At 40.5% G+C, this 22,278-nt stretch overlaps 1 protein-coding gene across 1 annotated transcript; it reads right to left on the minus strand.

The window, feature by feature from the left end:
- Window positions 1-8,401: 8,401 nt before the first annotated feature.
- Window positions 8,402-19,762, minus strand: LOC111971893 (sodium-dependent phosphate transport protein 2B-like). Its single transcript, XM_023998679.2, has 14 exons — window positions 19,696-19,762; window positions 18,792-18,841; window positions 18,566-18,685; window positions 18,270-18,398; window positions 17,725-17,868; window positions 17,397-17,508; window positions 16,521-16,716; window positions 16,145-16,240; window positions 14,116-14,236; window positions 11,879-12,046; window positions 11,487-11,603; window positions 11,223-11,347; window positions 10,535-11,103; window positions 8,402-8,481 (listed from the first exon to the last, which is right to left on the minus strand). The coding sequence occupies exons 2-13, from the start codon at window positions 18,835-18,837 to the stop codon at window positions 10,555-10,557; spliced, it is 1,923 nt and encodes a 640-aa protein (XP_023854447.1). The 5' UTR covers window positions 18,838-18,841; window positions 19,696-19,762; the 3' UTR covers window positions 8,402-8,481; window positions 10,535-10,554.
- Window positions 19,763-22,278: the final 2,516 nt, after the last annotated feature.

The raw sequence follows: 22,278 nt of genomic DNA on the forward strand, positions 1-22,278 counted from the left end.
GTCCCAGATAAAGCAAAATATTTTTTTGCTCATATGATTTAAAAAACGAATCATCAGGAGTAGGCAGTGCCATAAGTAAGTGAGTAAACTGAGATATGACTAAGGAGTTAATCAGGTCAATTTTTCTGTAAATAGACAGTTATTTACCTCTCCATGGTTGCAGGATCTTGTCTAGTTTTACAAGTTTTCTATTGAAATTCATTGTGGAGAGATTATTTATATATTTTGTGATATGAATACCAAGTATGTCTACTTCACCATCAGCCCATTTTATGGGTAAACTGCAGGGTAATGTAAAAGTTAAATTTTTTAAGATCCAATACGTAATATTGTACACTTATCATAATTCGGTTTTAGTCCAGAGAGTACAGAAAAGTTATCTATATCTTCAATGAGACATTGCAAGGATCTAGCTTGTGGACTTCATATAAAACTTGAGTCATCGGCATACATGGACACCTTTGTTTATAAGCCTTGGATTTCTAATCCTCTAATGTTGTTATTGGATCTGATTTTAATAGCTAGCATTTCGATGGCCATAACGAATAGATATGGTGACATTTATTTATTATTTACAATTATTTACAAACCGTTATTTACAATTTTACACCTGGGGTTGCTATACATTATTTTTACCCATTTCATTAAGGAATTACCGAAATTGAAAAAATCCAGGCGTTTATAAATAAAATCCAGTCTTACTTTATCAAATGTCTTTTCAAAATCAACTATAATTACCAGACCTGGCTTCTTAGATGTTTCATGATGTTCTATTATTTCTAGTAGTTGTCGTATATTATCTCCAATGTATCGTCCATGTTAAAAACCTGTCATCAGGATGAACAATACCTGGTAAAACTGTTTTAATTCTGAGTGCTATGCATTTCTGTCACGTTCGTCGTAACATTTAAGTGAGGAGGACCAAGGCGCAGCGTGATAACAATACATTCTTCTTTAATGAAGACGAAAACGAAACGAACACTATACAAACTAATTAAAACAACAAACAGACGAACGTGAAGCTATACAAACAATAAGTGCAGACACTGGCAACTTACACATAGACAATCACCCACAACCTACTATGGCTATGGCTGCCTAAATATGGCTCCCAATCAGAGACAACGATAGACAGCTGTCTCTAATTGAGAACCAATCTAGGCAACCATAGACTTACATAAACACCTACAATGAACACAACCCCATGAACTCTACAAACACCCCCTAGACAATACAAACACCCTAGACGAGACAAAAACTCACAAACATCCCCCATATCACACCCTGACCTAACTAAAATAATAAAGAAAACAAAGACAACTAAGGCCAGGGCGTGACAATTTCGTTAGTATTTTTGCATCACAAAATTGAAGTGTAAGGGGCCTCCAGTTTTTTTTAGATAGACTGGGTCTTTATATTTGCCATCTGGGTTGTTTTAATAATAGAGAAATCAGACCTTCCTGCTGAGTACCTGACAGACTACCATTTCTATAGGAGTAGTTAAAACAATCTAACAATGGAGCTTTTAGTATATCAAAAAAGGCTTGATATACCTCTACCGGTATGCCATCAAGCCCAGGGGTTGTTCCAGACTGAAAGGATTTAATAGCCTCAAAAAGTTCTTCCTCTGTAATTTGGCCTTCGTACTGATCTTTCTGTACATTTGTTAATTTTCCATTTTGTATATTATTTGGAAAGAATTCCTTAACGCAATCTTCATTCAGAGGGAGAGGATGAGAGGGAAAAGGGAACATCTGCCTAAAATAATTAGCTTCCTCTTTTAAAATATAATTCGGAGAATCATAGGTGACTCCATCTTCAGTAACGAGTTTCTGCAAATATTTTTTGTTACCGTTCCTGTATTGGAAATTCAGGAATCATTTTGTGCATTTTTCTCCATATTCCATCCAGTTTGCTTTATTTTTGTAATAGATTACATTAGATCATTCTTGAATAAGTTCCTCAAGTTCTTTTTGTTTTTCCTCTAACTTATTTTGTATCTCTGTAGTATCGTTTTTATTGATATTTACCTGTACTATTAGTTCATGTATTTCCCTTGTTAGTCTTGTCTCTTTAGTCAGAAACTGCTTTTTTATTATTGATGAATATTGAATTGAATGACCTCTGAAGGTACATTTAAAGGTATCCCAAACAATGAGGGGATTTGCTGAACCTATATTATACTGGAAAAATGCAGTTATAAATTAATTTGTCTTAGTTAAAAATAAGTTGTCCTCCAGTAAACTTTGATAAAATTTCCAATATCCCCGTCCATGTGGAAAATCTATAAGAGTTATGTGAATGTCAATTAGATGATGATCCAATCGCATTCTGTCTCCTATTAAAACTATTTTAACCTTTGAAGCAAGTGAGAAAGAGACAAGAAAGTAGTCAAGACGACTAGCTTAATTAAGTGTCATCCATGTATATCTCACTAGGTCAAGGTTTTTTAGTGCCCAAATATCCACTATTTCTAATGTGTACATAATATTTGTGATTTGCTTAAGGGCACGGTGAGGATAGTTTGTAGAGGGATTACCTTTACGGTCCATTGAGGTACTTAACGCTGTGTTATAGTCTCCTACCATAATGACTTGATCATTTGTTGCCTGTAAGTTCAATCAATTGGTATAAATGTTTTCGAATTTGTATGTATCATCATGATTTGGACCATATAGATTAATGAGCCAAATCTCTTTTTCGTCCACTTTTATAATCAAAAGGATCCACCTTCCTTGCGAATCATTCCTGACTATTTGCACATTCAGATCAACATGTTGGTTAATTAATATCATCACACCTTTTGAGTTCCTTTGTCCATGACAGAAAATTATTTCACCACCCCATTCCTTTTTCCACGTAACTTCATTTAAGGATGTAGAGTGAGTTTCCTGTAAACAGTATATGTTATATTACTTTTCTTTTAGCTATGTAAAGACTGATCTTKTTTTTTTATAATCTGCTAAATCGTTACAATTATAACTGGCTATACTTATTTCACCCCTTACCATAACTAGATACTATTCTCAGTCTAAATTGACAATAATTAGTGCTTGTAAAGTTACTGCCATCAGAAGTATTATGACGGTCAAAATTAGAGCTTTCAAATGTCTGATATTTAGAATTCAAGAAATAGGTTCTAGCTATATTTGTTTTATTCCCTTGCCTGTTTGCCTGTGAGCCAKTGCCACAGATGTTAGAAAATTGAGACAAGATATTATGTGTGTAGTAAATCTGAGTAGGTTGATGTGTATGATATTGGATGTGATTTAGTGAGAGTGTGTACGATGTCTGTATAAGACTATAATGTAAGTAATGTAATGTAAGACTATAATGTGTGATGTCGAAATAAATAATAACTGCCAATTTGCATGGTTGAGTGTCTATGTGTGTAACATGTAGTGCGTATAGCCTTAATWTTCATGATGATAATTGTAATCCATYTCYTATCACCATCATAGTTGCATCATAATTACCTTTAACATCATTGAAAAACACATCCCAGCATTTCCACAGCAATTGACGTTTCACATGATCATGAAAGAGACCTTGCATTACTCTTCACTACAGTACAAATGTATTCCGTACAATATGTTATTATTCAGCAAATCCTCCAATTCTGCTATCTTTCCCTTGCTTGTTGTAAACATATATCAACTTGTAGACAAATACATAAAAAAGATAGACAAACAATAAACATATTCAATTATAAAACAGTTCTCGACAATAGAGAGAGAGAAGAGAAGAGAAAAGAGAGAAAGAGAGAGAGAGAGAAGAGAGCGAGATCAGGTGTGTGTGTGTGTATGTATACGTCAGTATGTGTAAGCGAGCATATAATTGAGTATGTGTGTGTTCATATCCACTTCATAGTGTTCAGATATTTTTACAGTTCCCATACTTTCTTTTTTTCATAACCTGAAGTCCCTGTAGAATTTAGTACAGCCATGGTGTTATGGAGCTGTCTCGGAATAGCTGTCCATCTATATAGAGTTTGTCCACAATGAGAAAGGCACGCTTACCCTTCTCCCTTTGTTGCCTTTGTACCGGATACAGTCTCTTACGACATTCGTTTATCTCCCTTGGAAATGTGTAATTGAGCCCGAATTTGCTCCCTTCCCCTGCTTTTGATCAGCTCCTTTTGTTGGTAGTGTTAAAATMTTGCGATAAGCGGTCGGGGACCCTTGGTCTTGTCGCTCTGAGCTCCAAGTCTGGGTACTCTGTGGAAAGCCACCTTGTTTACAGTCTCTATAGGACGTTTCAAGGTGGATTGCATGAATTCTCTGATCGCACCCTCTGGATTATTGGATGCGTCCTCAGGAATCCCAAAAAAAAAAAAAAACGATTTTCACACATGCTACGACTTTGTATGTCTAGTAGCGACTCTTTCATCACCCTGTTTTCCCTGAGTAGACAATCCATGTTGGAATCGTGGATTTTTACCTTGGCTGTGAGTGCCTTGCTTCTTAACACCCGCCTGCTTAACCCGGAAGGCAGCTGCACCAATGTGTCGGAGGAAACACCGTTCACCTGACGACTGAGGTCAGCCTGCAGGTGCCTAGCCTGCCATAAGGAGTCGCTAGAGTGCACTGAGACAAATAAAGCACCCCCAGCCAAACCCTCCCCTAACCTGGACGACGCTGGGCCAATTACGGCCAGTTGTTATACAGCTCAGGATCGAATCCGGGTCTGTAGTGATGCCTCTAGCACTGCGATGTAGTGCCTTAGACAGCTGTGCCACTCGGGAGTCCCCCAAAGGAGAGCTACTACTAAAACAGAACTCTCCCTTGGGGGCCCCTCCTAAACGTCTGTCTGTCCAAGGCCGATCATATGGACTGGCTTATGCTGGTTAACTTACGGTGGTGGAAAATGTACTCAATTGTAACACTTGAGTAAAAGTAAAAAGTAAATGCTATACATCAAATTCATTAATCAAACCAGAAGGCACAATTAAAAAAAAAAATGATTATTTTATGGACAACCAGAGGCACACTCCAACACTCAAGACTTAATTTACAAATGCAGTATTTCTGTTTAGTGAGTCCACCAGATRAGAGACAGTAGAGATGACAATGTGTTATATTAATAGGTGCATGAATTGGACCATATTGCTGTCCTGCCTGAGCATTCGAAATGTAACGAGTTATTTTGGCTGTCAGGGAAAATATATGGGAGTAAAAAGTACATATTTTCTTTAGGAATGTAGTGGAGTAAAAGTTGTCAAAAATATAAATAGTCAAGTAAAGTGCAGATACCCCAAAAATCTACATAAGTAGTACTTCAAAGTATTTTTGCTTAGTTACTTTACAGCACTGTTAACTTAATAGAGATTTTGTCTGAGCAGCGGTCCAGAATCTTGCTTGATTTATTAGTAAGGGTTAGTATCAATCATATCCATAACATTATCCAGAGTAAATATGATGGGTCAGCAACAGTATGAGTATGTGTAGCACTCCTAAACCCATGCCCAAGGTTTACTGTAAGTTTCTCACAGTTCAATGTCTGTTCTCCGTGTACACTATATATACAAAAGTATGTGGACACCCCTTCAAATTAGTGGATTCGGCTATTTCAGCCACACCGGTTGCTGATAGGTGTAGAAAATCGAGCACACAGCTATGCAATATCCATAGACAAACATTGGCAGTAGAATGGCCTTACTGAAGAGCTCTGTGACTTTCAATGTGGCATCATCATAGGATGCCACCTTTCCAACGAGTCAGTTTGTCAAATTTCTTCCCTGCTAGAGCTACCTCGGTCAACTGTAAGTGCTGTTATTGTGAAGGGGAAACGTCTAGGAGGCTCAGCCGAGAAGATGGTAGGTCACACAAGCTCACAGAACGGGACCGCCGAGTGCTGAAGAGCGTAGTGCGTAAAAATGGTCTGTCCTCGGATGCAACACTCATCACGAGTTCCAAATTGCCTCTGGAAGCAACATCAGCACAATAACTATTCGTCTGGAGCTTCATGAAATGGGTTTCCATGGCTAAGCAGCCACACACAAGGCTAAGTATAGCAATGCCAAGCTTTGGCTGGAGTTGTGTAAAGCTCGCCTCCATTGGACTCTGGAGCAGTGGAAACGTGTTCTCTGGAGTGATGAATCACGCTTCACCATCTGGCAGTCCGACGCACGTATCTGGGTTTGCAGATGCCAGGAGAATGCTACCTGCCGCAATGCATAATGTCAACTGTAAAGTTTGGTGGAGGAGGAATGTTGGTCTGCAACTTTTTTCCATGGTTCGTGCTAGGCCCCTTTGTTCCAATGATGGGAAATCTTAGAGCTACAGCATACAATGACATACTAGACGATTCTGTGCTTCCAACTTTGTGGCAACAGTTTGGGGAAGGCCCTTTCCTGTTTCAGCATGACTATGCCCCCGTGCATAAAGCAAGGTCCATACAGAAATGGTTTGTCGAGATCGGTGTGGAAGAACTTGACTGGTCTGCGCAGATCCCTGACCTCAACCCTATTGAACACCTTTGGGATGAATTGAATTGGAACACCGACTGCGAGCCAGGTCTAATCACCCAACATCAGTGATCGACTTCACTAATGCTCTTGTGGCTGAATGGAAGCAAGTCCACGCAACAATGTTCCAACATCTAGTGGAAAGCCTTCCCAGAAAAGTGGAGGCTGTTATAGCAGCAAAGGGGTGACCAACTCCATATTAATGCCCATGATTTTGGAATAAGATGATCAAATAGCAGGTGTCCACATACCTTTGATCATGTAGCGTATGTGTGTCAATGAGGCAGATATGATTGTGTTCTGTGAAACAAACTAATGCCCCACCATACTGTGATGAACATGTAGATACAGTACCTCACTGTTGCTCTCTGATTTTCAGATAAGGACATGGTGTTATGGTGATGTTAGAGCTGGTACTATGTTGGGTAATTTATAGGAACTAAACAGCAGTATAATTTCTAGTTTTTCTCCCCTCCCCCCAAAATGAAGATTGATATGACGTTGAATCTTGGTACTTCATTGCCAACAAGCACTGTGACCAGAGTAATAAATGTGACATTTTGAATTGCTCTCAACCCTACACTTTGTAATAATATTTTGTTTGGTCAAACCCTCTTAATATTTCCACGTGCAAACCATTGTAACCAGAGATTGAGTTAATGCGTGGTCTAAGCTATTAATTAAACCATAGTCTGCAAACTGTCCTTTCATAAAAAAAAGAGTTAAATTAAATGTGATTGCAAAATTATTTCAAGATTATTGCTATTATTTGAAACAGCTGAGTATTTAACTCTTTATCCAATGTTATCACCAGTGCCAGAACTCTCAGAAAGAAAAGTGTCAAAGAGCTCTATTCAGTCCCTATCAGTGTACAGCGTGATTGAAATTTAAAGGCAATGTTCCCGCATTCACGGTAAACGCTGCATATATCCTCAATGGGAAATTACCTTCACATTTCTATCACACAATTTGTAATGCTTAAGTGATCGAATAAAGCCCAAAGACTCTGTTATCAACTCATTAGATACAGCATCAGCTACCCATTATAACAATTTTCCAATTCTGCAATGTGCTCTCATAGCATTTTATATCATTCTGTAAGTAAATCTGAGACACTCCATTTAGTATGATATGTTATGTTTCGTATGGTATGTATACATTCTTTGGTCTATGAGACCAGTATGGATTATTATGTATTAATATCTACCCCAAACTAGAAGGCAAAAGCCCACCTGACCTGTTTTTAGCGATAAACACATACAGTCTGAAATTATAGATTGAATTGGTAACGTGCAAATGGCCTATTTGAGAAAACATAACAATGATAACCTTGTATTTGGTTTTCTGATCTGCTGCCATTTGTACCAATTGATTTAGTAGTTAACTATAAAGTACTATCACCATGAGTTACTCATGAAGTGCACCTTGGCTTGAGCACCATAGTCAGGACTGGTCTCCCAGGTGAAATATCTATGGGTCAAAGGATGCAGGGCAAAGTCCTGCCCAGGTGGCTACTGTCCAAAAGCACATCAGATACATTTCACATATTACTATCAGTAGTACAGTACCAGTCAAAAGTTTGGACACACCTAATCATTCAGTGGTTTTTCTTTATTATGACTATTTCTACATTGTAGAATAATAATGAAGACATCAAACCTATGAAATAACACATATAGTAACTAAAAAAGTCATGTAGTAACTAAAAAAGTCTTAAAAGTAACCTTCTTCAAAGTAGCCACCCTTTGCCTTGATGACAGCTTTGCACACTCTTGGCATTCTCTCAACCAGCTTCACCTGGAATACTTTTCCAACAGTCTTGAAGGAGTTCCCACATATGCTGAGCACTTGTTGGCTGCTTTTCTTTCACTTTGTGGTCCAACTCATCCCAAATCATCTCAATTGGGCTGACGTCAGGTGATTGTGGAGGCCAGGTCATCTGATGCAGCACTCTGTAACTCTCCTTCTTGGTCAAATAGCCCTTACACAGCCTGGAGGTGTGTTGGGTCATTGTCCTGTTGAAAAACAAATGATAGTCCCATTAAGCGCAAACAAAATGGGATGGCYTATTGCTGCCGAATGCTGTGTTAGCCATGCTGGTTAAGTGTGCCTTGAATTCTAAATAAATCACTGACAGTGTCACCAGCAAAGCACCCCCACACCATCACACCTCTTCCCTCATGCTTCACGGTGGGAACCTCACATGCGGAGATCATCCGTTCACTTACTCTGCATCTCACAAAGAACCAAAAATCTAAAATTTGGACTCATCAGACCAAAGGACAGATGTATACTGGTCTAAGTCCATTGCTTGTGTTTTTTGACCCAAGCAAGTCTCTTCTTATTATTGGTGTCCTTTAGTAGTGGTTTCTTTGCAGCAATTCGACCATGAAGGCCTGATTCATGCAGTCTCCTCTGAACAATTGATGTTGAGATGTGTCTGTTGCTTGAACTCCATGAAGCATTTATTTGGGCTGCAATTTCCGAGGCTGGTAACTCTAATGAACTTATCCTCTGCAGCAGAGGTAACTCTGGGTCTTTCTTTCCTGTGGCGGTCCTCACGAGAGCCAGTTTCATCACAGTGCTTGATGGTTTGTGCAACCGCACTTGAAGAAATGTTAAAAGTTCTTGAAATGTTCCTTATTGATTGACCTTCATGTCTCAAAGTAATCATGTCTTAAAGTATTAGGGCCATCTTCTGTACACCACCCCACCTTGTCACAACACAACCGATTGGCTCAAACACATTAAGAAGGAAATAAATTCCAAAAAATAACTTTTAACAAGGCACACCTGCTAATTGAAATTTATTCCAGGTGACTACCTCATGAAGCTGGTTGAGAGAAGTATGGAAAGCTGTCGTCAAGGTAAAGGGTGGCTACTTTGAAAAATCTCAAATATAAACTATATTTTGATTTGTTTTTAACACTTTTTTGGTTACTACGTAATTCCATATGTGTTATTTAATAGTTTTGATGTCTTCATTATCATTCTACAATGTGGAAAATAGTTTAAAAAAAAAACTTTGATTGAGTAGGTGTGTCCAAACGTTTGACTGGTACTGTATATATTTATACAACCTCCCATAAACTAGCTACAGCATTAGAGCACAACCCTCCAGGGGTGACCAATCTACTGTATCCTTTAGCTTACATTTATGCGTTATCAATCACAGGGCGGCAGGTAGCCTAGTGATTAAGAGCGTTGGGCCAGACACCGAAAGTTCTCTGGTTTGAATCCCCGAGCCAACAATAGAAAAATCTGTTGATGTGCCCTTGAGTAAGGTACCTAACCGTAATTGCTCTTGTAAGTTGCTATGGATAAGAGCATCTGCGAAACGTAATGACCAGGTATTGAGTTGCATCCCCCCTACCCCTTTTGCCCTCGGAACAACCTCAATTTGTCAGGGCATGGACTCTACAAGTTGTTGAAAGCGTTCCATAGGGATGCTGGCCCATGTTGACTCCAACGCTTCCCACAGTTGTGCCAAGTTTGCTGGGTGTCCTTTGGGTGGTGGACCATTCTTGATACCCACGGCAAACTGTTGAGTGTGACACACACAGCAGCATTGCAGTTCTTGACACAAACCAGTGTGCCTGGCACCTACTAGCATACCCCGTTCAAAGGCATTTGAATATTTTGTCTTGCCCATTCACCCTCTGAATGACACACATACACAATCTGTCTCAATTGTCTCAAGGCTTCAAAATCCTTCTTTAACTGGTCTCCTCCCCTTCATCTACACTGATTGTAGTGGACTTAACAAGTGACATCAATAAGAGATCATAACTTTCACCTGGATTCACCTGGTCAGTCTATGTCATAAAGAGCAGGGGGGTGGGGGTGCAACTCAATATTAGGAAGGTGTTCCTATTGTTTAGTATACTCAGTGTATATACAGTGGACACTCACTTTTTGGTGATGTTATCCTACAAGATGTGCAGTTGCCCTGTTCAGGCTTACACCACATGATACAATATCACCGAAACAGAGAGTGGTTAACTCCATAAAGCCAAAGCAAACTTGGAGAATTACAAACATGTTACAAATAGGTTATATATGTCTTACAGATAGATATGGTAACTGCGTTAGAGCTGTGTAGCTTTCATAGTTTCCTTGGAGGTCTCTTGCGGCTCATCGTCTCTGGTTAGGACTGGGTTATCATATATCTCCAGACTCTTCTTCCTCTCCTGCAAACCCTTCTCTTCATCCTCAGTACTCTGGCAGCACTTGCAGCAGCAGCAGCGAGCGCTGCAGAAGGCCATGCCTGACATCACCACATGGTCCCAGGGGGCCATGGAGTGCAGGGGGCGGGGCAGGAAGTCCCAGTCACGCAGCCCGCTGGGCAGGTACTGAGGACAACGTGCCTGCATCAGGTTAACAACGATGATGAAGATGGCGAGGACAACGATGGGTACAGCCACCCCAACCAGGGCCTGCCAGCCGGCCAGGGAGAGCCCCAGGATGGTCAGGGGCATGAGGAAGAAGCAGAGCAGGAGGTAGATCGCTGCGAACCAGCGGTAGTTGGCTGTGCGGTTCCCCAGGGCTCTGGCCAAGCGGATGGGGATCCGAGTGAAGGGGATGGGGTACCACAGCAGAATCCCCGCTATGTTGAAGAAGAAATGGCACAGTGCAATCTGGAGAGGAAGAGATGCAAACAGGGTGAGTAAGACTTCAATAACACTGATGCATACGGGGAGAGTGGACAGAGAGCAATATGAAACTGCCATGAAAATAAATGATTACTACAACAAACCTGCAGTGAGTTGGCCAGTGTTTCTCCAGGAGCAGCCATAGCAGCAAGAATAGCAGTGGTGGTTGTGCCAATATTTGAGCCCAATGTCAGGGGATAAGCTCTCTCAAGGCTAATAACACCAATACCTGTTGGGTAATTGAGAGAACAATTACATGATACTGAAATAATACTTGAGTATATGCTCTCTACATTAGTCAGTAGYTTTGGATGCAATTGGAGACAGCTAAAGGTAAGTGGATAGATAGAAGCTAAAAAACTACTCACCAACAAGGGGCGTGATTGCAGAGGTGAAGACAGAGCTGCTCTGGACAATGAAGGTCATTCCTGCTCCGACCATGATGGCAATGTAACCAGTGACCCAGCCAAAGGGGAAAGGGAAGTCTGAACAGACAAGACACAGCAGGTTAAGCATTTGCTTGGTGACCACAGTGAACGTTAGGATTACTTTCAACATCAACATCAAAGTGACTGTATGGATCACAGCACAGTTGTACTTGATCTTGGTCCAGAGCACCTGAGGTGACCTTCAAGCTGCAGCGTGGCTTTACCAGTGTTGCTCATCAAACATCAAAATGTACCACTGCTGACTATCAAACAGGATGTATGTTCTACCAGCATTCTGAGTAGATTGAAAAGATAGCCAAATGTCTGCTCACCTGTGTTGAGCACCTTCTTGATGACCACAGCCACCTGTCCCTTAAGCATGGAGTTGAGCAGCTTGACAATGAGGATGAGGCAGGTACAGAGGATGAGCAGGGATAGGGCCAGCAGAATGAGGCCCACAGCCAGGTCAGGCAGGTTAGCATAAACAAAGATATGGTTGCCTGCATGGGAAGATGCCAAATATTATTGAAGATTTAAATGGGACAAAGGGGCGACAACAATGAAAGATTAGAGAGAAGGTAATTAAACTTTAGTGAGATTAGAAAGACGGTAATAAATGTAGTGATTTTAGAGAGAAGGTAATACGATTAGTGAGAAGGTCATTTTTCGATCCTGACATGACTTCCACAGATTTTATGGAATAGATAGGAAGAATGGTAATCGCACTCCACACTGCCCTTTCTCACCTGGACAAAAGGAACACCTATGTGAAAATGCTGTTCATTGACTACAGCTCAGCGTTCAACACCATAGTGCCCACGAAGCTCATCACTAAGCTAAGGACTCTGGGACTAAACAACTCCCACTAAAACTGGATCCTGGACTTCCTGATGGGCCGCCCCCAGAGTAGGCAACAACACATCTTCTACGCTGATCCTTAACACTGGGGCCCCTCAGGGTTGTGTACTTAGTCCCCTCCTGTACTCCCTGTTCACCCACGACTGCGTGGCCAAACACGACTCCAACACCATCATTAAGTTTGTTGACGACACAACAGCGGTAGGCCTGATCACCGACAACGATGAGACAGCCTATAGGGAGGAGGACAGAGAACTGGAAGTGTGGTGCCATGGACAACAACCTCTCCCTCAATGTGAGCAAGACAAAGGAGCTGATCGTGGACTACAGGTAAAGGTGGGCCGAACAGGCCCCCATTAACATCGACAGGGCTGTAGTGGAGCGGGTCGAGAGTTTCAAGTTCCTTGGTTTCCACATCACCAACGAACTATCATGGTCCAAACATACCAAGACATTCGTGAAGAGGGCACGACAAAACCTTTTCCCCCTCAGGAGACTGAAAAGATTTGGCATGGGTCCCCAGATCCTCAAAAGGTCCTACAGCTGCACCATCGAGAGCATCCTAACCGGTTGCATCACCGCCTGGTATGGCAACTGCTCTGCATCTACAGGAGGTAGTGGGAATGGCCCAATACATCACCGGGGCCAAGCTTCCTGCCATCCAGAACCTATATAATAGGCAGTATCAGAGGAAAGCCCATAAAATTGTCAGAGACTCCAGTCACCCAAGTTATAGACTGTTTTCTCTGCTACCGCACGGCAAGTGGTACCTGAGCGCCATGTCTAGGACCAAAAGGCTCCTCAACAGCTTCTACGCCCAAGCCATAAGACTGCTGAACAATTCATAAAATCACCACTGGACAATTTACATTGACACCCCCGCCCCTCCCTTTTGTACACTGCTGCTACTCACTGTTTGGTTGTTACCTATGCATAGTCACTTCGCCCCCACCTACATGTACAGATGACCTCAACTAGCCTGTACCCCTGCACACTGACTCGTTACCGGTGCTCCCTGTATATGCCTCGTTATCGTTATACTTATATTGTTACTTTCTATTATTACTTTTTATTTCAGTCTACTTGGTAAATATGTTCTTCTTCTTGAACTGCACTGTTGGTTAAGGGCTTGTAAGTAAGCATTTCATGGTAAAGTCTACAGTTGTTGTATTCGGCGCATGTGAAAAATAAAGTTGGATTTGATTTGACTGGTCAACATGTTTTTTCCCCCATAGCTTCTACACTTAGCTCTGACATGTGGTGACCCAATGTAGGGGGTTACATTACAACAGGATTTGGTCCAAGTCATAATGAGAGCAGTGACCCTTTCCCTTATATTGATTGACTGATTTCAGATCCAAGCGTACAGGTATTCATTTTGATTGGCTGTGTCAGACTTGGGAGCGCTGGCCCGTCATTTGGCCTTGGGCCACTCAGGTGCCTCAGCTGGCCAGGATGAATGGGCCTTTTGAGCAGGTGGAGAGGGTGGGGGAGGGTATTTGAGCAGGCAGAGGGGGTGAGATGAGGATATGTGCCGAGTCACTTTATAGACTGAATGGAAGTCATTGTCCTTGTATCATGTGGTCTTGTCTGGCAGTGGGGGTGGGATTCAGGTTTCACAGAATTTTGGTTTAGCGTATCTGGCAATTCAAATTGCTCTGTAAAGACCTTTGTAGGGTCATGGGCTGTTCAGTGATTGTGCTGTACTTACATCTCTCTAGATTGATTGTTTCAGTGACATTTATCTGGGTCAATGTCTTGTTGCCTTCCACCCAACAGAGGGCACCGGTCGTGCAATTGGCAGCTGAGGGAACTGTTATATTCACAAGAGTCTAAAACAGAAGAGAATAAAAACAACGATGATCTATTATATTGACCAGATAGTCCAGTGACCGCTCTAACAATGAAAATGCATCTCCTCGAAGATGGAAGGCAGGCAGGAGGAGGCGTGATCTTGTGAGACCATTCTAGCCTATGAGAGGGCAGATACGCATGTGAACAACAGGCACAACTCCGATATAAAGTCGTTTTTTTCAAGGCTGCTGAAATACCGCAGGTGTCCACTTATATCAGTGTATTCGTAACAACCTATCCATTACGAAATGTGTATTTGATCAAATAAGCCTCACGTAGCAAATTAGCAATGACTTTTTCAACCCTCTCTCATTGATCTCCATACAAAAATTCCWTATTTTCATGGACAGATTTTGGTCGGAGTAAACCCTCTCGCTTCGCCTCTTCCTCTCTGATAAAACACAAGCCAATACAGACAAAAGGCACAGTAATTATGGCTATCACTAAGTAATCAAAACTTATGGAAACAATGACCTTAATGACATTATGACTAGTAAAGAAGCAGAATTTTATTAAGAAAATACCACCTTCATGATAACATGATATAGTATCAGTAAGGCACTGGAACTTATAAGTAGAATCACTCTGGCCAAACTACAAGATCTATCAAACATTAACCCTGAGAAGAGAGCTTAAGAGATAGCACTCTCACGTATACTACAAGTTATCTTGTTTTTACTGTCGGAAAACTCGTAAATCATCAATCATCACAAACCTATAAAAATAGCCCATTGTTTGACTATCTGATTAGTAATTGCTGGTCATTGGAGGCTGCTGAGGGGAGGACGACTCATAATAATGGCTGGAACTGTTCTGCCTGCGGCTATGGAACCCTGACCTGTCCACCGGACGTGCTACCTGTCCCAGACCTGCTGTTTTCAACTCTCTAGAGACCGCAGGAGCAGTAGAGATACTCTTAATGATCGGCTATGAAAAGCCAACTGACATTTACTCCTGATTATTATTTGACCATGCTGGTCATTTATGAACATTTGAACATCTTGGCCATGTTCTGTTATAATCTCCACCCGGCACAGCCAGAAGAGGACTGGCCACCCCTCATAGCCTGGTTCCTCTCTAGGTTTCTTCCTAGGTTTTGGCCTTTCTAGGGAGTTTTTCCTAGCCACCGTGCTTCTACACCTGCATTGCTTGCTGTTTGGGGTTTTAGGCTGGGTTTCTGTACAGCACTTCGAGATATTAGCTGATGTACGAAGGGCTATATAAAATAAACTTGATTTGATTTGATTTGAACCGAGCTAATGGAATGACATGTATTTGATACCATTCCACTCCAGCCATTACCACGAGCCCGTCCTCCCCAATTAAGGTGCCACCAACCTCCTGTGTTGCTGGTGTGACAGGCAGTGTTGGGGAGTAGTGAACTACATGTAGTTCAACAAGTAATTGAATTACATTTTGCAGTAGCTTGGCGGTAGTAGAACTATATTCAAATCTAGGTAGTGTTTTCTGTAGTAAATTACTTTATTGCCATCTAACTGTGTAACTAGCTACTGGAACTACACACTACTTTTTTTGCTAAAAGAAAATAAAGTGAAGTACGCAATCATTTCCTTTCTCGTTCTGCATCAGACCTCTCTAATTCTCACATGAAACATATCTTTGTGTTCAATAGGCTAAATTACACATTCTGTTATTATGACCCCAAAGTGATCTGTCTTGCAATTTGTAGAGATTTACATATAATAATTTGTCAATAAGTCGTTTTCAAAGTACATCTGGTTCAGCAAACTATATTTTTCTTAAGGGTAGCTTTAATGTAGCTTAACTTCTTCCAGTGTGAAGTAATTGGCAGCTTGGTAAACTATATTTTCAGAGTACCTTCCCCAACACTGGTGACAGGGTCATCGTTTATCTAAACGTCTTACCGTGATTTTCTCTGTTTTGCACCAGATTTTGATCAAACTCTTGTTTCTGGCTGCTGGGTCACCGGTGGCAATGTCACTGATTACATTTTTGTCCAGCTAGAGGAAAATAAAGGTTTCAGACTAGTTAAAGAACCTACTAAACTTCTTCACCAACTCAAATGTAATATTAAGCAGATGTTTCATAAATGTTTCGGACATGTTTCAGGGTTGTATAGGTACTGTATCTTGCTAGCTATATAAATACATTCTAATAACTTTCACTTCTCATATTGCGTATTTTGCTTTATAAGGTGAATTAGTCAAGCTAATGTGATCCACCTCACATTTAATATAGGGATTAATCACATGAATTGCGATGGTAAAATGCTGATCCTACCTCTATGATGGCATCGGTGAGAGGGTCGGTGATGACGTTGAGCAGGTCAGGGGCGTTGTTTCCCCCCTGGATGTTGAAGGAGTCGATTACGATCTTGGTGAGTTTGTACAGGACACCAGTAGCTGCCTCTAGAGGCAGCAGGATTAGCACAGACAGCCAGTTGAAGAAGTCATGCACTGTGGCACCAGCAAACGCCCTGGAGGAAATAACACTAGGTTACACAGCTCACAATTTACCAAGCTTGATATTTTATTTCCCAGACAAGTTGCTCACTACCAACCAGCAAATTACAATGTTGTTTTTATGGTCCAAAATTGTGAAGTATACTTCTATCAATTGAGGCTGTTTAGAAATGTTATGAGCTGACTGACAGCCGTTTTGCTATGGCTGTATTCATCAATCGAGCAAGAAGGCAATATTTTGAATAATGTAGTCATGTCCATGTACAAATTTGATGATATCATAGTGAATTGACCTTCTTTATTACTTCACCCAAAATATCATGACATTAGTGATAGTCAAAATGTGTAAAATTTGTGAATGTATAAATCAACATTTTGTCCATTTAAACAGCCTGTGTCCAATCCGCTGTGAAAAGGGAGCTTTCTCTTGGTTCTACTGACGTGCTTTGTGTCTGTATCTGATGTAAAAAAGGGTTGAACTTCCACACAAAATTGCTTTACTTATTTTAGGTTGAAGGAAGTGTGTAGGTCACATTCTTTATCGTACAGCAATAGATATATAAACGCCTGCTCAATAAGAATCCAATTAAATCAGTCATTTAAATACATTATCAGTAACTACCAGTGAATATAATGCCTGAATTCAAGCAGTGTAGTGTTATGAATCTTTAGAAAGTTACTCAGTTAGATGTACCTGCGGAACTCATTTCTGTCCCCTGCCTGCATCATGGCCACAATGGTGTTGGTGACTGAGGTTCCAATGTTGGCTCCCATAATGACTGGCACTGCAGACTGGACCTCCAGCACTATGATAAAGATACAGAGTGTGTGTGTGTGTGTGTTGTGTGGTGTGTGTGTGTGTGTGTGTGTGTGTGTGTGTGTGTGTGTGTGTGTGTGTGTGTGTGTGTGTGTGTGTGTGTGTGTGTGTGTGTGTGTGTGTGTGTGTGTGTGTGTGTGTGTGTGTGTGTGTGTGTGTGTGTGCATGCGTGTGCATGTGTACTTGTATGTGTGTGTATACTCACATCCAGAAGACACCATGCTGACCACAATAGAGGAGGACGTGCTAGAACTCTGGACTAACACTGTGACCAGCACTCCAATCACCAGGCCAGCCACAGGGTTGGACAGCACCGCGTTGTCCTGGAAGATGTCCCCAGCTGCCTTACCTATGCAGACACAGCGCAAAGGTAAGGCCAAATTCATCATGAAAACGTTCCATAAACGCTTTCATATCCATAAACATCCCATATTTAGATATTTTTTTATGGAATGACAGGACAATTGTAATTGTGAATAATATTGCGTAACGTCATCAACATGTGAATATTAGAGTAGCATCAAATTAGTAGAGTTAAAACCTAAGAAGTGACAAATACAGTAGGTCCTTATCAGGACCTGGTTGACAACAAACATACGCTTTTATACTTTGATTTGATTTTGACTCTATATTATATCACATGATTGGATTGGATTACGTGCATCAACAAAAATTCAGTAAGATATGAAACCATAATATTCATTTTGTCAACTCTGACAGAGAGAGAGAGAGAGCAGGGTTTAATGTTACCTCCAACTAGCTGGAAAGCAGAACTCAGAACGTCTAGAGAGCAAACGAACATGTAGAGAAATCCAACCAGCAGAATGAACTTGACAATCGCAGTCAGAACCCGCATAACCTTCCCTTTGGTATCCAACTCTGTTTCCAAAGAGAGAGATGAGACTGGATGAGGAACCAGATTTTGGTTGGTGTAGTCACACAGCTTCTCACTTAAAACGCCTACATGTTTATCTCAGTGAAGGGTAAAGAAGTGCACTTTGTTAGGAATAGGGTGCCATTTGAGAAACAACCATAATCTATCTCACCTGACCACTTGAGTCCATTGTCCTGCYGTTCAGGGAGGTTCCAGGGGTCATCCTCATACTTGTCCTCTGTAGAATATGCTGGCAGGACGACTGAGTCTTTGGGTGCCGTATCTGCATCATCTGTGAGATTAGGATAATTGTGAGTGGATGTTGCCTCTGTGTGTGGTGCTGCCTGGTGATGAGGTATGGATGTCATAGATAGTAAGGAGTAGCCAACTGTACATACCAAGAGTGGGAGAAGAGGTATCTCTGACTTCTGGACGAGGAGCCATTGCCCTACGGCAAATATGATGTACTTTACTTTGAGGTAAACCATGAAGAACGTGTACTGTGGCAAACCATCAAAGTATATCGGAATAAGGCTAAACAGATTAATTCTTCTTGAATTAATCTATTATATATAATTATTATTATTATTCTCAGAGGAAACGAAAACACAGTCCTTTTATATTGAACCCTCTATTAAAGAGTTCCTGAAATGTTTATTTGTTCATCCTCCAATGCATAGCCAAGCAATCTTGTGTCTGTCACAAGATGTTACAAAAAAATGAGAATTTCTCCTTTCAATGATGGTAAATTATTCCATGGGAATAACTCATCGTGATGTTGCTTTTCACATCCACATTGATAAAGTCCACAAAGACATACAAATATGACTGTCGGCTAGGGGCCTACTATCCTCAAGAAAACCGTAAGAAAAGTGTAATCAGTAAAGCTCTCTAAGTTCTTCTTTTCCAAGGATCAAATTGAGTTATCTCAAACAACAATAGGCTCCAATAGTGGCAAAATAGGCATACTACTAGGCTAACTAATACGATGAATACCAATTATTCTAATAATATCAATACTAGTTATTATCATCGTTATCTGGGCAACATTTGACAAAAAAAAGAAAGCAGGTAAAAACTGCAAAAAATAGCACACTTGAGAACAAGCTCGGCCAGTCATTGGCACCAAACTGTGTGTGAAGCTGAGTGTCAACAAAAATAATAAGCATTGAGGCTATAAGCGCATACAGCTATAGGTAACAATTCCTAACATATCTTTGTTTGTTGTGATTTTCTTTTGTTGCTATATTACTTGAATTTGTCTTGTTTCTAATGTGGAGTATCAAGGGTAGTAATACGCACCTGAAGTGGAGGAGTAGGCTTTTGCAGCAGTCCTTATGAAAAGGGGAATTCACTTGAGCTACCTGGTTACCTGGAGAGGTCCTGCATGCTGCTTATATAGCGCAGGGGCGGGAAAACCCGCTTCAACCTGACTGTTCAAAGTCCGTGGCAAAAAGGGCTCTCTGACAGTAAGTGACCTTACCTTTGCATCCACAGTGAATGTAGGCCAGGCAACATCAAATGATCAGTGTATGACGGAATATTACTACTCTGGCATGGGTTTTTTAAATGTTGTTTTCACTAGGTAAAAAGTAGGCTAATGACTGTCATAAACTTCTTCTTTTTTGCTGGATGAGAGTAGCCTCAGTCAATCTCAGAACAGGCCAAAAAGAAAAATAGCAAATTAACTAGGCCTAACCAAATAACCTTGATGATTTCAAAATGTTTTCTAAAAAAAGGCCAGTCTATTAGAATATTTGCACTTTGATTGAGAATAGACTAGGGTCGGCCTATTCAAATAACGGAAATTATACAAGTTTTCACAAATGCTTTGCAAATTTAATTCAAACCTTATACAGGTGTAGCCTATCCAGAATGTATTTTTATTTGTATTTTTTAAATCATTTGAGTGGGTCAGCTGGCACATTTGTGCGTAATGTTCTCTATTCCTCTTCTGAATGGAGGAAAGCTGCTCTCTGGTGGTAGCTTGTGGAAAGTGTATAAGCTACCCAGTTCCCAGTAAGAAGTCTCTGTGGGTTAAGCCAAATCATTAACAACTATTATAGAAAAGAACAACAGTATCATGTGTTGTGCGTTAATCTACTCCTAAGATTGACATAGGCCTACTTTATCATGTTTTCAACCACAGGACCATAGGCAATACACTTTAATACATCATAGATAGGCCTATCATCTGATTAATGTTTGATATGGCTTGGCTTGTTCATGACTATAAGATAGACACTACTATCATGGTTACACTTGTATTATGGCTCTGACAGTATGTGACAGTTGAATAACCTGAATCACACGGGAGTGAAGGGTTTAACTGTCATTATCACATGGTTATAACAGTCTAACACAACTGAGGAAAGGAACATCTAAAACATTATAGTCTTACAATACCTCTCTATGTTCAAATTTAATATATTATGCCATAGACGATGCATAAAAGATGGCTTATCAAATCTCTCTCTCGCTCGCTCGCTCGCTCACTCACTCACTCACGCACTCATTCACTCACACTTACAAACACAAACATTTGTTTTCCTATATTTGTATATATATAAAGATATAGGACTTCTGGTCCCCACAAGGATAGTAAAACTAAAACACACACACACACACACACACACACACACACACACACACACACACATATATATATATATATACATATCCACACACGTACTCATGCGCACACTTTGACCAATCTACTGTATCATTATGATACTGATAACACAGCATATTACTTTTGAAAGTAAAGGAACAAATATTATTTTATGTCTTGGTAAATGATTATACAGATATCATCATAATTCTTTGTTATTCTTAGAGAGCAATAAAATGATGCCATAAAAATTGTGTGCCAGCATGTAAACAGGTTCATTGGGTTTGTGGAAAGGGCACCAAACTATCATCTAAGAATTTGCATTTTGATCAACGAAAACCACCCCTATTGGACTTAAGACTATGGATATGAAAAGAGAACTGCAGCTACATTTTCCTGCATGTTGTACAGTAAAAATAAATAAAAAATAAACAAACACATATCAAATCAACATTCAATATTGGTTGATATTTGATTGACTTGTCATTAAGTAGCAGCTGGTCCCTTGCGTCAATTGTTGATTTTTGATGAAATCGAAGTAAAAATTGGAAAAACATTTGTTTATTATTGCATGTTGCAGAGAGGAAGGCTATAATGTATTTAGGATAAGGTATCCATGTCCTTGTTTGTGCCATCATACACTTAGTATACAAAACATTAACACCTGCTCTTTCCATGACATTCCAGGTGAAAGCTATGATCCCTTATTGATGTCACTTGTTAAATCCACTCCAATCAGTGTAGATGAAGGGGAGGAGACAGGTTAAAGAAGGATTTTTAAGCCTTGAGACAATTAAGACATGGATTGTGTATGTGTGCCATTCAGAGTGTGAATGGGCAAGACAAAATATTTAAGTGCCTTTGAATGGGCTATGGTAGTAGGTCCCAGGCGCAGAGGTTTGTGTCAAGAACTGCAATGCTGCTGGGTTTTTAATGCTACACAGTTTCCCGTGTTTATCAAGAATGGTCCACCACCCAAAGGACATTCAGCCAACATGACACAAATGTGGGAAGCATTGGAGCCAACATGGGCCAGCATCCTTGTGGAACGCTTTCTAAGCCTTGTAGTGTCCATGCTTTGTAGAGTCCATACAAGTGTAGTTCAGTTCAAAGCTACATGCCACACAATTCATTGGTGACTGATTTGTGATTAATGGCTATTGTAATTCCTAGCCACACAACTAACCAACTCCCAATCAATTTAAAATGCTCAATCAAGGTTATTCCCAGTTACGGATTTTATTCTTCTTCCTCTTGTGCTTATGATTTTTTGT

This window comes from Salvelinus sp. IW2-2015, linkage group LG13 (genome assembly GCF_002910315.2).
Source record: "Salvelinus sp. IW2-2015 linkage group LG13, ASM291031v2, whole genome shotgun sequence".
Classification (NCBI taxonomy): Eukaryota; Metazoa; Chordata; class Actinopteri; order Salmoniformes; family Salmonidae; genus Salvelinus; species Salvelinus sp. IW2-2015.